At 34.7% G+C, this 18223-nt stretch overlaps 1 protein-coding gene across 15 annotated transcripts in view; it reads left to right on the top strand.

Annotated features, from left to right (window-relative positions):
• The window catches only part of RABGAP1 (RAB GTPase activating protein 1), a 163144-nt gene that overhangs the window by 20147 nt on the left and 124774 nt on the right, over positions 1 to 18223 (top strand). For all 15 annotated transcript variants that reach the window (XR_012126332.1, XR_012126331.1, XR_012126330.1 and 12 more), the window contains 2 exons: positions 14951 to 15185; positions 16065 to 16269. Coding sequence is in view for 8 of the 15 variants with exons in the window: in XM_073224856.1 (XP_073080957.1) it covers positions 14951 to 15185; positions 16065 to 16269 (440 nt within the window). In the remaining 7 variants the exon portion in view is untranslated. The remainder of the gene's footprint in view (positions 1 to 14950; positions 15186 to 16064; positions 16270 to 18223) is intronic.

The raw sequence follows: 18223 nt of genomic DNA, 5'->3' as shown, positions 1-18223 counted from the left end.
TTTAAAAATATTTGATTCTTGTTTATATCATTTCATTCAACAAGTATTTATTGAGTATTAACTGTGTGCCAAGTACTGTTCTAAATATTGGGGATATAGTGGTGAATAAGACAGGCAAAGCCTACTACCCTCATAGAGCTTTTATTGTAATGGGAGAAACATACCCTAAGAAAATAGGAAAGTAAAAACGGTTAAGTAAATTTAGGTACTGTGAAGAAAACCAAAGCAGGATAAATGGCTACAGAGTGTAGGGCAGATACTATTTTAGAGAGTGTTTTAAAATGACATTTGAGCAGAGACCAGAATGAAATGAAGTGAGGAAAAATGTCATGTATTAATCTGGGGAAAGAGCTTTCCATAGGGAACAAAAAAATAAACCCTGAGGAGAACCACCCTTATTCGGACAGAATGATTAAAGTAAATAAAAAGTCATAAAAGATGAGATCCAATGTTGGGTAAGGGCAGATCGTGTAGAACTTTTCGAAAACTTAGTAGGAATTTGGACTTTGTGTAAATGTAAAGGGAGCTTTTGGAGAGTTTTGAGTGGGGACATTATTTGATTTACATTTTAAAAAACTCACTGGCTAAGAGAGACTTTCAGCCTGACAGTATGAGGAGGTCTGTGGACTCCAAAGCAAAACTGGTAACATATTTAAAAAACTCAAAACAACCATTTAAAGTCTCTGGAAATTTTCTGAATGACATAGAGCATTTGAAGAGCAATTATTCAAGAAAATTTACTAAGAGAATCTGATACTGAACCAAAACCTGTTTCTATAACTCAACTCCATATCAGTGCAGTCAAGAAATGACACATTCTCTCCCCAGCTCCCAGTTGGAGGGCTGTCTTCCAGGAAGGAGCTGGAGGGTTTCTCATCCTGCCTATAGGCAACCTTTTGCAGACTATGTGTGACTTAGTGGTAGGGGCTCCCTCTTTTTGCCTAGCCTTTATTCCTAGGGTGGAGGCTCTACTTTGGGCACAGTGCTGAAGATAATACAGAGAGCCCACAAGCTAGTGGTTCCACACGAGTAGAGACAAGCCAAGAACATCTGAGGCTACTATACCACCTCCCACAGCCAAGAAGTACTCAGCTTCTGAAGATGCAGTCTCAGAGAAGCATGCCATTGTCCACACTCTCAACTTCATAGCTGTGACTGAACAATTTTGCCAGCAGTGAGAAGATTGGAATGGAAATAGATTAAATAAAAAATAGGAAAACAAAGTCAATAAAACCCAAAGCTGGTTCTTTGAAAAGATAACAAAATTGACAAAACTAGGTTGATCAAGAAAAAAAGGCACACACACAAATTACTAGAATCTGAAATGAAAGAGGGGACATTATTATAGAAGGTAACTAAATAAAAATAATTATAAAGGAATATTATAAGCAGTAATATGCCAATAAATTAAAGAACTTAGATGAAATGAATAAGTTTCTAGAAAACACTAATGAAACTGATAAATAGTATGAATAGACAAATAACAAGAGATTGAATTAGTAATAAAAAAAGAGAACCCAGTCCTAATGTCTTAACTGCTGAATTCTACCAGATATTTAAATAAGAGTATTGTTCTTCACAAAGTCTCCATGAGGATGGTATTACCCTGATACCAAAAGTAGAGCACATCAAAACTATACAGAAATACCTCTTTTAAATACAGACACAAAAATACTCAACAAAATACTAGTGGACGTAATTCAGCAACATATAAAAAGTATTACACAACATAACCAAGTGGGATTTATATCAGGAAAGTAAGTGTGGTTTAACATTTGAAAATCTGTTAATGTCAACATACCATATCAATGGAATTAAAAAACATTTCAGAATAAATGGTAGAACTTCCTCAACCTGATAAACAGCATCTATGAAAAACTCACAGCTAAAATCATTCTTGCTGGTGAAAAACTAGATTCTTTCCCCCTAAGTTCAGGCTCAAGACATGAATGTCTGCACTTACTGCCTCTGTTCAACATTACATTTGAGGTCAATCCCAATCAGTTAGGCATGCCAAAAAGAAGTCACCCAGATTGGAAAGAAGCAAGTAAAAACTATCTCTGCAGTTGCTATGATCTTGTTTTTGGAAAACCCTAAGAAATCCACACACAGGAAATAATTAAAGTAAATAAAAGTTCAGCAAGATTGTAGGATGCAAGATCAGTATACAAAAAGATCAGTTTTACTTCTATACGCTTGCTATGGATAATCTTAAAATGACCATAAAAATTCTGTTTATGTTAGCATCAGCATCACAGGAATAAAATATTTAGTGTTAAGTTTTTAAAAATCTTACGCTCTGAAATCTGCAAAACATTGTTGAAAGAAATTCTAAGTAAGTGGAAATTCATCCAGTGTTCATGCATCAGAAAATTTATCATTAAGATGGTATTACTTCTCACATGGTCTACACATTCAGTGCAGTCCTCATCAGAATCCCAGAGAATATGTTTGTAGATAACACAGTAACATGCCAATTCTGAAGAGCAAAAATAATCTTGGAAATGAAGAGTGAAGTTGGAAGACTCACTCTTCAATTTTAAAACTTAATATAAAGCAATGGTAATAAAGACAGTGTTGTACTAACATAAAGACAGGTATATAAATCACTGGAATACATTTGAGAGTTGAAAATAGAACCATGTTTCTGTAATCTGCTAATTTAAAAAATGGTACTAATACCATTAAATTAGGAGTGGATTTTTTCCCCACAAATTGTGCTGGGACAATTTGATAGCCACATTCAAAAGAATTAAATTGTACCTTTACCTCACAACAAATACAAAAATTAGCTCAGAATGGATCAGGGACCTTAATTTAAGAGGGAAAAGTATACAACTGAGAGGAAACACAGGGGTACATTTTTATGACTTCAGATTTGGCAGTAGATTCTTAGGTATCATACCAAAAGCACAAGCAAAAAGGAAAAAAAAAAATTGGACTGCACCAACATTAAAATCTTTCCTGCTTCAAAGGATACTACTATCAAGTGAAAAGACAAAACCACAGAATGTATCTAGGGTGTATGAAGTGATGAACAACCCAAATGTTGTTCAACTACTAAAATGGATACATAAAATGTGATACATGGTGGAATGTTATTTGGTCATAAAAAGGAATGAAATATTGAACATGCTACAACAAAGATGAATTTTGAAGACATTGTTAAGTGACAAGTCATAAAAGGCCACAAATTATATGACTGTTAATATCAAATATCTGAAGTAATGAAATCTTTAGAGGCAGAAGATAGTTGTCACTTAGGGCTGGCGGTATTGGGGGAAGAGGGGTTAATACCTAATGGTGTCTCTTTGAGGTGATGAAAAATTACAAAATTTGGTGATGTTTGTGCATACCTGAATATACACAAAACAATAGAATGCACTTTAAATGGGTGAATTGTATGTGAATTACATCTGTCTCCTTTATGGAGTTATTGGCAGTAAAGGGATATGATCAGTAGTAAGAAAAGCATGTATCTATCTTAAGTCATGAAAGGGAAAGAGAATGTTGGCTTGGAGTAGAGGGTGAAGGTGCTCTGATTCAGGATACATTTTCAGGGTAGAGTTGATTGGTATTAGAGGGGGCAAATTAGATGTGGTATTTAAGGCAAAGAGAAGTGAGTTATGATTCCTGGATTTTGGTCTGAGCTGTTGGGTATATGGCAGTGCCACTTACCGAGATGGAAAGGAGATAGGATGACTAGGATTGCAGCAGGGGAATCAAGAGGTCCTGTTTAGGACATTCAATTTGAGATGACTATTACATGTCTATTTCTAGATGCCAGGTAATTGGATGTGTGAGATTTGATGCTCAGGAGAGGTTGTGTCTAGTATCAAAAGTACATAGCAGTATTCAAAGCTATGGGATTGGATGAGCTCACCATAGAAGAGTGAGTATGGATTCTGAAGAGGTGAGTGATGAGTTGGTTCTTGGAGTACTTCAGGAGATTGAGGTGAAGAGAAACCAGCAGAGAAGACTAAGAAGAAATGCCAGAGAAGACTAAGAAGAAATGCCATAAGGCAAATTAGGAGATTGGATCCACCTTGGAAGAATAAGGAAGAAAATGTTCCTAGAAAGCAGGAGTAACCAGCTCTGCTCTATTCTGCTGAGAAGTTGCTTTAGATAGTGACAGAAAGATGAAAAAATAGTGGCCTTGGTGATCCTTAAAAAGGATGCTTTTTCATGTTTGCTTATTTTTGTTTTCAGAGAGAGATACAAGCATTAGCAGGATTAGTGTGGGTTGGGTAGTAAATGGGAGATGGAGGAGTAAGTGGCAGTAAGTATAGACAACTGTTTTGAGGATTTTTGCAAAAAAAACAAAACAAAAACGGAGTGGTAACTGAAGAGTGATATGGATTCCATTGAGGGATTTTATGATATTTATGTACTGATCAGAATTCTTTATTAAAGAGGGGGATGATAATAGTACAGAAGAGGACAAAGTATTTGATTAGATTAGGGAGAAGGGTTTCCTGTGCATAAGTGGAGGGATTAGCCTAGGAATGGTTCCTGTAGCAGGAAGAAAAACAGCATAAATGAGTACAGATGCAAACAGATGAACCTTCTCTCCTTTCGGATTTCTTCCACTTGAAAATTTTCTTGTTAACTTTCAAAGTAGCATTTGACTTACTCTTCCTGTTTCTAATTTGATGAATCATTTATGGTAAATGGGAAGGACCCTAAGGGCTCCTGCAGAGAACTTTTTTTCTTGCTCTCTCATCTGTTTTGTTTACCAAAGAGATACCTCTGTAGACCAGGAAATTGAGCAACATGATGTCCAAATTTTAAATGTTTCCTTTATGTATTTCCATGTACAGATGTACTCTCAGTACCTCTGTATAGTATATTGGTTATTTTATGTAGAACTGGTAATTGAAAAAGTAGTAAAATTACTGTTTAACCTATGAGATATGTCATCAGAGGAAAGTACATAAGGATTGCTGCAAATGTGTTGGTCAGTGATGCTCAGTCTTCTTTTTGAAACTTTGTTTTCTCAACCTCTAGTGTATTTTAAAATTACATTGAATTTAGAAGATAGATTTTAAAAGTCTCTCAGTCCTCCACCCCGGAAGTCCTAATTGAGTGTTTTGTTGATTATTCAGTTGACAGCTGGTAATCTACCAAGTGCTGTTTTAAGCACTGAGAAATGAGAGCTCCCATTTTGGAAATATAATGACCTAGAAAGCCTAAAAATGTCCCAGTAACTTAGAAAGTTGGGTGCTATATAACAAACACCCTTTTAATTGAATGCCTATATTCACAAGAAAGTAAAGAAAATGTTCAAGAAACAAAGTCAAGAGGCATAAAAGCCAGAACTGTACATATGAGCTGAGTGGGGAATTTTGCTCTTCTTTATAACCAGTACATTTGGAATTTGGTAGCTAAATTGGATAAGAGATAAAGCCTAGGTAGGGTTTTACAGAGAGGTGTGTTGGAATTGAGTGATACATCCTAACTGAAAGGATATACTTGAAAAGAAAAAAAAGCCACAGGAAGAAAATAAGGAAGCTTATATATCTTTGCTTGGACACTGATTTGGAGTAGGGTTTTGTTGAGAATTTGTACCCATAGGTTTGCTTTCATATATGTTTGGGGTTTGAATTTATACAACCTACATGTTCCTGGGTTGGTAGTATTCTTAGGGCACCTGAGAAAATCAATTACAAACCTACTGAGAGAGACATCCTTGCCACCCAAGCTATGTGGTATTCCCACAGATAACCCTGGTGTAGAATAGTGCACTACAGAATTTACAAAGGACAATTCACCATGAGTGAGATTTAGCAAACCCCAGCAGGGGCAAATCTCACCAAAACTCAAGTGTTTGAATTATTAGCTGTAACCTAAAAATAGATATAATTAAGATGATAAAATACTTTTTTTTAATTTGAAACATTAGAAAAGAACAAAATTATCAAAAAATTATAAGACTAAGCAAATTAGAATTTATACAAGTAAAAATTAGACCCCACTAAAGTAAGAGGTGCAGCAGATGTGATGAACAGCAGACAACTTTAGACAATGCTAAAGAGAAAATCAAATACTTGGAAAATGAATCTGAAGAAATTACCCAGAAAATAGCACTGAAAGTTGATTAACTATGAAAAGAGCACTTAAGAAATGTGGAGACTAGATGAGAAGAATCAATATATACGTAAGTGTTCCTTGAAAATAATGGGAAAGAAGGAAATACTTGAGCTGAATATTTTCCAGAAATGATGGTCATAAATCCTCAGCGAAAAAACAGAGTGAGTCCCAAGCAGTGTAACAGTGAAAGTGCCAAACATCACAGCCAAAAAGAAGCTTTTTAAAATGCTGAATGAGAGTAGAGATGAATTACACATGGTTCCTGTGCTCAAGATGCTTATAGCTTAGAGTAGATGACAGTTGTTAAAATTCTTGGTGCAGTTGTTTTTACTAATCTTTGCTTTGTAGCAAACTTCTGACCTCAGTGGCTTAAAACAGTTTATTATTTCTCATGATTTTGTGGATTGACTGCAGTTTTTTTTGGTCTTGCTTAGGCTCATAACTTCATTCAAGTAGTACTAGACTGGCATGTCAAGATCTTTCTTATGTGGTCTTTCACCTTAGGCTTCTTCAAAGCCTTGGTAGTGTTAAGGTAGACATGGAAGCTGTAAGGCCTCTTTTAAGGCAAATAGACTGTCCTCTTGGTGGAGGAGCTGTGGAGATTGTGTGGCCATATTTAATTTTCAACATTAATATTGTCAGTTAAATACCATTGTGGAAGTTAACAAAGAGTGTCATAGAACAGAAGGTATGAAAGCTATCTCAGCTTGGGGGAGCAGTCAGGGAAGGCTTCTTAGAGAGGATAATGCTTTAGTTAAGCCCTTTAAAGAAAAGCTTTATGTGATGATGTACTTACGAAGAAAAACTTTTGTTTTCCTTCATGAATTGTTTTGACAACTTGCATCAAAATCTGAGAACGTCCATAAACTGAGAACATGATGTGTTTTCTCTACCTCACTCCTCTGTTGTAGGAATCTTAAACCTTTAGCTCTTAACCAAAGATACTTTATAAATGTTGGTTGGGGATATATTGATCATCTAGGACTTCTTAGGCTGAAAGTTCAGTTAGAGACTTTTTATGCTTTTTAATCTTCATAGTTGTCTTGAAAAATCCAACTGATTTTATTATAGTTGGGAAAAGTTGTCAAGCTTTATTAAAATAGCAGATATAGAAGGGAATTAAGGGGTATTATAATCAGCATACATAAAGTAGTGCGGACGTAGGGAAGGCAGGATAGCACAGAGAAGATAAGTAATGACTATGGCATCTTACTAAGCTGATGGACAGTGACTGCAATGGGGATGTGGGGGGTACTTGATAATATGGGTGAATGTAGTAACCACAATGTTGCTCATGTGAAACCTATATAAGATTGTTTATCAGTGATACCTTAATAAACAAACAAATAAATAAATAAGCAGATACAGAAGTTATTCCTTCTCATTTAGTATTGCCTAATGTTCTGACTCAGTTTATGATATTGCTTGTTTTATAATCAGATGATCTTGTCATCTGTAATATGATGCAGTTTAATTAACAGGATCTGAATGATGGTAGGGGTAGACACATAAGTAAATATGTCATCATGATAAAATTCATCACGTGCTAGAGTGTGGATATGAACAGAATTATGTGAGAACATAATTGTTTGCCTGAAGAAGAAAAGAAAGGTTTTACAGAATAGTTAATAATTCAGCAAAGCCTTAAATAAAGATTAAGAATTTCCCAAAGAAGTGAGTCTGTGACAATGTGGGAAGATCAAGAGTCTTAAAAGGGCCTTGCATATAGTAGGATTGAATGTGCTTCTTGCTTTTCTGTTTCTTCCAAGATGCAAATATCCTTTTTGGTATTTGCTTTCTGTAATTATAAAAATAATGTGTACTTGATAGGGAAAATGCAAACAAGAAAAGTGAGTAAAACCCAGCCATAGTCCCATTATTTAGCAAAACAATCATAAATATTTTGGGGCTTTCTTCAGTTTACTTTTTAGGATGAATTCACAAGGTTCTGTTCTTTCTCCTTCCCTTTTTAAATTGTTAATAATTCTCAGTGGTAATTTTAGCTTATTTCTCTGGTCCTTCCTTCATGTAGTAAGATAAAGAGATGGATATTCAGATCAACTGCAGTTTATAATGAGGCAAAAGAGATGGAGTAATTTGTCAAAGGTAACAGAACAAGTATGTGAGTGGACTTGAGATTAGTAACTATACTTTTCAGTATCCAGACTGGACTTCTGATTCTTTTGTACTTTGCTTTCTGATAAAAAGTGAAACTTACATATTTGTCAGCTTTTTATTCTTTTTACACTGAAGCTGAGCAAAATTACTCAGTTTGAACCATTTTCATTTATACTTTCATTTCAGTATGATACAAGTAATGGGAACTAGATCATCAGGAGTTTGTCTTTAATTTTCTGATCATCTGTGTATTTCTCAAGCACACACTCATTTCCTAGCATGCTTTTTTGAAGACACAGTCTCTAGTGGAAAAGGGTCCCAGACTGCCTAATACAGTTTTACATTACTGTCATATCAAGTGGGGCCTAGTTGGTATTATTTCAGTGAGGAGAAACGGGGTCTATAAAGTTGGAAAATTAACAGGAAATGACTGAATGTTGCCTTTAGAACATTTTATCCTTTGGTTCCATAGATGTAGTTTTGTTCTTAAGGAAATAGACTTGTAGCCAATTCTACCATATAAACTATGTGACCTTTATTTGATGTATTTACAAAGGACAGATTTTATTCTAATGCTTCTTTTGCATATGAATAGTGTGTTCTTAGTTTTTTCTGGACTGTGGAAAGTAGAAATACTCTTTTTTTAAGTTACTTGCTTTTTCAAACCCAACTCTAGTAGGTGGATCAGAATTTAGAAATAGCTGAAAGCAGGTTACGAAGGTACTGATTGGGTGCTTACTGGATGCTAACTAAGTGGCAGGTACTGGGATGAGAGATGAGCTAATTCCTATAGAAATCACATGATACAGTGGCTGAAATATAAAATAAGTGCCAATAATTGTATTATTATTGTGTAATTGAACACTCATGACAATCCTGTGAGAAAAGTATTAATATTTTCATTTTAGAGACAAGACAGTGGCAGATCCCAGAGGGTTAATTTGCCCACAGCCAATAGTTAATGTCAGAGGCATGTCCCAAACTTGGGTCTGTCTTATTGTAGAGCCCAAGTAGGACTATTAAGTACAGTTGCAAGGTCTACAGTTAGTACAACCCCAGGGGGGTGCTATTCACATTGTCTTTGATGTGAAAGGTGCCCCCTGGAGTTGTGCTACAAGCCAGCTATTGTCCCATTTTTTTTTTTACAATCGCCTTAGTTTATAAGCAGAATTATGAGTAAACCATTCACCATGCAGTTTCTGTCCTTGCGGATATCTATATCTGTGTTTACAATAGCTGCTAAATTGCCTACTTTATGCTTACTGTTTTTTCCTCTCTATTCAGAACTGTTTCCTAAAGCAATCTCTCTTCCTCGTCTTAATGTAAATTACATGGAGACCAATATAGATCTAAGTGTGACCCAATATGTATTATCCATACACGCTTGCTTTTTTATTTTTATATTTGTGCTAAATTTAGGTATAAATCTGTTGGACTTCAAAATAAAGTTTATTTGGTTTTGCAGCATGCTGTTTAGTCCTACCCAGTATTTCTTACTCTAAATGTTAAACCTTAATGACACTCTCAGAATAATAGGAAATGATGGTATTGTTTCTGGTTTTGGGTGTAAGTAGTTAACAAAGCTGAAATCAATCATTCAGATTTCATTTTCTATAACTAAACCAAAATCTGTAGAATATCCAAATTGGATAAAATAATACTATTTGCTTCTATTCTTTGGATTTATAAAATTCAATTCAGTAAACATGTGTTGCAGATTTACATCACTACCCAAAGCTTTGGGAATATGAAGATAATTTAAGGAACAGTTTCTGCCATCTAATGCTTAGTCTGGTTTAAGGGGCCCACTAAAAAGTCTAAATCAAGTAGAAATGCTAGAATAAACATGTATGCTAATATTATAGTAGCACTCCCTAAAGAGGGAGTGATTAAACTCTAGTGAGGCTAAGGTCTCCCTCTTATTATTTAGGTCTCCCTCCCACAATTTAAGCTTGATTCTTAAAGATAGAAAGGAGGAGAGAAGGGCTTTTCAGGAAAGGGAACAGTGTATACAACGTCAAGACACTTAAAAGTTTATGATATGTCCTGGGGAAATTGAGTAGAGTAGTTTGATGTGATAAGAGTTGGAAAGGTAAATTGGGCAGAGTTGTGGAAAACTCATACAGTTATGAATTCAGGCTTTATCTTTTGAGCATTGAAGAAACATAGAAGGGTTTATAAAGCAGTGCTTGATCAGAACTACAATTTGTATTTATAACTTGAATGTCCATGTGAATTGATAGGTCAGAGAAACATGGCAAGGAAACTACTACCTTTCCCCTAGGCTTACGTAAAATGAAAGAGGCTGTCCTATGGTATTAGCTATGCAGAGAGATAGAAGAAGGAAAAAAATACACAACTGAGCAAGAATTAGTAGGATTTGTGAGTAGTGTGGCAGTGAGAGTAAAGGATGATTGTGATCCTTCATTTGTACACTGGGTGAATAGTAGTGCAATTCATTGATTTAAAAAAAAGGATTCAGAAGAAGGATCAGACAGTGAGTAAAGTTTTGACACAGTCTGGAGTACTTAGCTAAAGATGTCTGTACAATAGACAGTTGAGGAAGGGGCTATAGATATATATTAGGAATTGTTTGTATGTTGTTGACTGTAGATGAGATGACTCTTATAAGAGAGTCTGTAAATGAGCCATTGCCAAAACAGAATCCTGGATGAACGTTTTGAGGGGCAGATAGCAAAAAGGAATAGTTGTGTTTCAAATTGCAATCCTATTTTATCTATTTTTTTTTAATAGACTTTTTTAGAGCAGTTTAGAATCACAGTAGAATTGACAGGAAGGTATAGAGATTTATTATATAAACTTGCCCCCACATATGCATAGCCTCTCCTCTACTATCAATATTCTTTTCCTTTTAAAATAAAGTTTATTGCAGTAAAATTTATACACAGTAGAATGCAACCCTTTTAAGTGTACAGTTCTGTGAGCTTTAATAAATGTAAACTTTTAGGTAACCACCACCACCACCACAGCAGAGTATTTTCATTACTCCAAAAGGTCCCTTTGTTGTTCTTTTTAGTCCTCTTCCCCCTTTCCAGCAACCAGTGACGTGATTTCTGTCCCTAAACTTTTGCTTTTTCCAGAATGCCATGTAAATGGAATCATACACTATGTAGCCTTTGTGTCTGGCTTCTCTGTGACCTTACAATAGTGCTTTTGAGATTCATCCATGTTGCTATATTAGTAATTCATTCCTTTTTATTTCTGGGTAGTGGTACATTGTATAGATAGATGAAAATTTGTTAATCCATTCATCAGTTTATAAACATTTACTTTATACTCAGTTTTTGGCAGTTATGAATGAATAATACTGCTATAAACATTCCCAAACAGGTCTTTGTGTAGACATGTTTTTATTTTTCTTGGGTAAATAACAAGGAGTCAGTCATATGGTAAGGGTATATTTTTTATGAAATGTAAAAAAAGCTTCATAATTGTACCATTTTGCATTCCCAGCAGCAATGTATGAGAGTTTTTCAGTTGTTCCACATCCTTGCCAGCCTTTAGTGTTACCAGAATTGTTTTTTTGTTTTTAGTTTTAGCCATTCTTATAGGTATATAGAGGCATATTGTTGTGGTTTCAATTTCCCTAGTGGCTAATGATACTGAGTTTCTTTTACGTGCTTATTTACCATCTGTATATCTTCTTTGTTGAAATGTCCACTCCTGCTTTTTTAATTTAGGTTGCTTGTTTTCTTATTATTGAGTTATGAGAGTTCTCTATATTCTGAATATAAATATTTCACGAGATACGTGATTTGCAAATAATTTCTCCGAGTCTAGCCTGTCATTTCATTCTCAGCAGTGTCTTTTGAACACAAGTTTCTTGTTTTGATTAAGTGCATTTTATCAGTTTTTTTTTTTTTGCATACTTATCCTGCTCTGAGAAATCTTTGTGTCCCAGGATCACAAAGATTGTTTTCTTCTTGAAGTTTTATAGTTTTTGTATATGCTGTGAAATACTTGTTGAAATTGATGTTTTTCTGCATATGTATGGATGTCATGTTAATTGCCAACTTTGTTGAAACCAATTGGCCATATATGTGTGGATCTATTTCTGGATTCTGTTTTGTTCCATTGATATGTATGTCTGCCCTTTCATTAATATCACCTTGTCTTAATTGCTTTACCTGTGACTACATTTTTTTTTTAGAGATGATTGTGATATCTGCTAGGAATGCTGTTGGCAGCAAGGAACAGAAAGCCCAGCTAATAGTGGGTTTTTCTGTTATAACAGGAAGTCTAGAATAAGCAGTTGCTGGTTTGTTTAAGCTGTTCTTCTATACCAGGCATCATCAGCAAACTAAGCCTGCTGGCTTAATCTCACCTGCCACTTATTTTGTACATCACCTATGCAGGTTCTTAAAATTGCATTTGTCCAGGCTCTCTCTGTGAAGCTGATTCAGTTGTCAGCTGGGGAGCTGAGGGGACAAAGTGAGGAGCAGGTATTTAAATTTTAGCATGCTTTCTCATAATATTGGCAGTTGCGTTGTATCATCATGGTTAAGAACCATTCATCTAAGGTTGTTTCTTAGAGTGTAGTCCCCAGACTGGCAGCATCACCAATAAAACTTTTTAAAAATGCACATTGTCAGGCCCACCCCAGACTTACTGAATTAGAGTTTGGTTACGGCTGAACAGTTGTGTTTAGAAGTTCTGTAGGTGATTCTGATGCTTGCTAAAGTTAGAGAGCTTTAAGAGGCATTGCTGAATGTTCCCCTAGGGAAGATTAATTGACTTAAAAAAAATAGTTGATTTAAGTGTGTGTGTGTATTATAATGTCATAGTAATTTTGAAATTGGATTAAAGGTTTACAACTAATCTAACGTAATTGTACTCTATTGGACCTAATTATCCAAACATATGTTAGATTGCTTTTTTAAAGCAGCTTTTAAAAATCAACATTTGTATATGTGTGTGTGTGTGTACATCCTAACCATTAAGGAAGAGTTAAGGAAATGAAATACAAGGCAGTCCTTATATTTATAGACTATAAATGAGGGAAGAATGCAAGGTCATATGTATAAACACAAAAGATATATATACGTGTTTTCTTTCAGGGTTAGGTATATTTTTGTTAATAATGAAAATATTAAAGTGCAGGTAACTTTACTTACCCTGTATACCAAAGAACAGAACAGTACTTCAGAGCAGGTAAAATATAATGTCTTCTCTTCAATTTAGCTTGCTCTTTTAGTGATAGCCTTCCCAATTATAGTTACTAATTACTTAAATAAGAATCTAATATCTTTTCTCTTTTTTCTGGAAGCTCTAACTATCTTACTTACATTATTTCTCCTTTTCTGGGGAAACAGTTTAGGTTGAATTAGGCTTATTTTGTCTACTGCACGTGATAGAGTATTTCTTTCCCAGTTCTGAAAGAATAAGAGGTTAATTGGAACTAAGCTCTAGTTTGTTTTTTAGGTGCTTCAAAAAAAAGCTTTGACAGCAGAATTTCTGAAAAAAGAAATTTGGTTGCACTTGTGGATTTCTAGGATTGGGCATAACAAAGATTGAAAATTACTTCAACCACCTGTAATTCCATTAACAGTAACTGTCAACATATAAAATTTAGTTCACAGAAACAGGTATTGTCATTGACACCAAAGGCTGGATACCTCTCTGGCCATTTCTAAGACAAGAGTAGCTGACATGTTAGAATTTCCTTGGGAAAATATCAGCGTAAAGGACTTAAGACTGGTTCTCAATCATAACTTATAGCCAGAGGGAGATGAAATTTATGGAGTCACAAAAGATGTTTGAGCTGGGTTCATTGATAGTCCAAATGTACCTATGTTATTGGAATTTTTCTTCTTGACTTTGGTGTTTACTGGTAAGACCTTATCCTCTTTAACAATCTCATAGCCCCACCCATTTTAACTATTTGTCAGGTTTTAGTCTTCAGGAAGCCTTCTGGGTCATGACTTCCTTTTCCTGAATTAATTCTTTTGTTAATTTTTCTGGCATTTCTTGAATAAGCTTTTGGTGACAGTACTGGGTTTTGTCACTTAACAGTTTTGTGTAGCATTGGGCAGTCTCTACCTGATTTTGTACTTGCTTACTTCCTTGTTGAGCAACTAATAATAAACCATCATGACTCCAGAAAAATACTTGACATTATAGAAGTGGAGTGCTTCTGTTCCTCAAGGCCATTTTATATACATGATTCTTCCTAGCTTTATTCAAGTGTCTCAGGAACTTTAAGAACCTATTCATATCAGAAGTCTCCCTCTAAAATACAGCAGACTGTTTACAGCAGGAGTGGTAAAATACAAATGAAAATTTATTACCTTACAAGTATGTTTCTACTCATAACTTCTGGAAACAAATACATCTTCCCTTTTTTCCTTAAAGATAAGAGAAAGTGCTAAAGATTTTCCTCCTACTAGCATTATTTTTCACCAGACAAGTAAATTACAAATATTATAATAGCAGGACACTGTAGAAAATTTTTAGTAATATTGACAAACTATCACATGAGTTCCTGGGTGTATTAGTCTCAAATTCACTATGTACTTTTTCAGAAAAAAAATGGTATGAATTTAAGAGAGCAGCTGCAGCTCTTATTTATTGCAGATCTTGATTCATTCTATATTTTGAAAACATTCAGAAGATACCTTTGTATCTAAAGAAATGCTGACAGTTTTCTCTAGAATGTGGAACCACTTTAATCAGTACTGGCCTCTTTCTCACTTTGCTGATTGCATATATTTGTGACCTTTAGATTATAGGCAATGGAAGTGAGCAGCAGCTGCAAAAAGAGCTAGCAGATGTGCTGATGGATCCTCCAGTGGACGACCAGCCAGGGGATAAGGAGCTTGTGGAAAGGTCACAACTGGATGGTGAAGGAGATGGGCTTCTTTCTAATCAACTTACAGCTTCATCTACCATTAACCCTGTGCCATTAGTAGGGCTCCAAAAACCAGAGATGAGCCTGCCAGTGAAACCTGGACAAGGAGGTTAGGATTGCTGCATTGTTTGCGTAACTGAAGGTTATTGTTTTTAATATTTGAGGTCCACCTGTAGTGGATTTGATTCAGAGCAAACAAAAACCATTATCTAAAGTCTCTAGTATCTCCACATACTAGTTTTGGGGGATTGTGAGAGGAGTAAATGCATGTACCACTCTACTTTCCCTTAAAACGTATGTCTTTTACACCAAAGAAAAAAGGTAAATGACATTAAAAGAGTGTTATTTCAGACTGTTTAAAGACTTTTCCAGGAAAGAAGGAATTTGAGTATAAAGTGGAGAAGTGGAGGAAAATGCTTGCTGAACAGATGCTTACTGCAGTGGGAATAGTTACCAAGTAAAGAAATGGAAAGGCATAGGAGAGAAGGAGGAGAAGGGCAATTAGAAGTGCTCATTGGGGTAAAGTAGGGTGTTAAAACTGTAGATGTTTATTGGGAAAGGGAAAGCTAAGGGGTTGAGAAAACACAAGTGAGAACTAAAAAAATCTTTATGTGAAAATAAAGATAAGTTAAATAAATAATTATAACAGTGCAGATCAAAAAGAAGAAAGTGATATCGTTTTCAGAGTGGTAAGATACTAAATGTATCTTTTGACCTGAGTGTAGAACAAGTCAAAACAAATTAGAAGAGACAGAAAGGCCAATCAAATCTCATCTCAGTTCCCCTTTTAAACAGTATAGCAAAACCTAAAACTTCTAGTGAAAGAGCTCTAGTATGATTATTTCTGGCTTTAATGGGCATTTCTTCTGGGGTACTGGCATGTTATCTCATTAGCACTTAATTTTAGAATCTAATGAAACTTGTAGATTGTTAACTTTGTATTCATGTCAACAGAATATTAGAATGAAATAACTGTTGTTTCTTTCAGATTCTGAAGGGTCAAGTCCCTTCACACCAGTGGCTGATGAGGACAGTGTCATTTTCAGCAAACTAACTTACTTAGGCTGTGCCTCAGTAAATGCTCCTAGGAGTGAAGTGGAAGCCTTAAGGATGATGTCCATCCTAAGAAGCCAGTGTCAGATTTCATTAGATGTGACCCTCTCAGTGCCGAATGTATCTGAAGGAACTGTGAGGTAAGACCAGCTTTTTGAAATGTCTGTATCATTTGATCAGATTTCCTGTAGTTTTAGAAAGATGAACAAAATACATAATGATTCATGTAATGTTAAGTTCATGTAGCACTTGTGTTACATATCTTGCAAAGATTATGACCCTTATGAAAATTAGTCACTCATATGAATGGTTTTTTACTCTTCCGCACCCAGTGTGTGTAGCACATTTGAAAGTAACTGTGAGGTAAGACCAGCTTTTTGAAATGTCTGTATCATTTGATCAGATTTCCTGTAGTTTTAGAAAGATGAACAAAATACATAATGATTCCTGTAATGTTAAATTCATGTAGCACTTGTGTTACATATCTTGCAAAGATTATGACCCTTATGAAAATTAGTCACTCATATGAATGGTTTTTTACTCTTCCCCACCCCAGTGTGTGTAGCACATTTGAAATTTCACTGTTTTTGGGGATAATTGAAATATGTTGACCTCACAGTCTGCCTGACAAATTAATTTGTATTTTCCATGTTCCCCCAGTGTAAATACTAGCTTGACACATTAGTTCAATATTGAGTTTCATGCGAAATTTGAAAATTACAAAAACCTACTGGTAAATATTAACTATTTCAGTGCAATCCCATAATATTTAAGATGATTAAACTGAGGCCCAGAAAAGTCTGTAGAAATGGCTATGCTTTATACTAACTAGAAAAAGTAACACTTAAAGATAACCAAGCAGATGTTTACATTAACTAGCTAAATATAGAATTCCAAATACTAGAAAAACACAGCTAAAATAAAATTACTTTTTTCCTAGTACCAAAAATACATGCTTATCTCAGAAAAATTGGAAAATACAAACAAGCAAAAATTCAGGAAAAAGGAAAATACTCATAATTCTCTCCCCATTGATAAAATACAGTAGAAAACTTGGTTTATTAAGATGTTCTATGTGTTTGTATGTGTTTATGTACCTACATGTATATGCATATACATTAAACAACTCTTAGAATATTTTTAGCAACTGTGGAATTGTGCATACCATCTTGTAATATGCTTGCTTGATCTGGTACTATATCATGAACCTCTTTCCATATCAATAAAGACAATTAAAAATTTTAATTTATGATGGCATATGATGGATTATTCAGAAATAACCAGTCTCTTAAGTTAGATATTTCAGTTTTTTTTTTTATGAGAGAAGCTATTATAGTAATAGCTAATATTAAGCTTTTATTATATGGGCATATAAATGTTTTACCAATAATTCTCTTATAAATATGTTATTTTTTAGCTTAATTTTTGTGTTTTTAAAAATTTCCTTAGGATAAGTTCCTGGAAGTACACATATTAGGGCACAGATTTGCCTATTTTTATTGCTTTAATATATTACCAAATAGCCACGTAGAAATACTGATCCGGTTTATACTTTAATCATCTGTGTATGAGAATATCTGGTTCTCTACCCTCAGAAGCATTTGGGATTTTCATGGTGGTAGAGTTGTCACTATATGTGGGTAATAATAAGTTAATTATTTAATGTTCCAATCATCTCCCTATGTAATTCTTCCTTTGAGTATTGTTATTACACTAAGACTCACAAATCCTAATTTTAACTGCATTTACTAATGTGAAACTTTTAATAAAATTTGTTTAGTACTCATATCTATATGCTTCTTAGTCAGTAGTCATTCCCCCAGCTGAAGTCATTCTCCCAATTTATACTTTATCCTAATATATTCTGCTATACACAGGGTGCCCTGGACTTTCTCCATCAGTGGCCCTGCCTGTTCAGCATGGAAATTGCATGGTTTTTTTTTCAGTCCTTTCATAGTTGTATTCTTACTGCCCAAAACAGAGCCTAGAATGGAATGTTGTAGGTATAACATAAATATTTGTTGAATGAATGAAACACCTGTGATTTTTTAATTAATGGCATCTTTTTTATTTTATTAATGATCTTTTTGATTA

This window comes from Manis javanica, chromosome 2, assembly GCF_040802235.1.
Source record: "Manis javanica isolate MJ-LG chromosome 2, MJ_LKY, whole genome shotgun sequence".
Lineage (NCBI taxonomy): Eukaryota > Metazoa > Chordata > Mammalia > Pholidota > Manidae > Manis > Manis javanica.
This window is presented reverse-complemented; position numbering and strand designations above follow the sequence as displayed.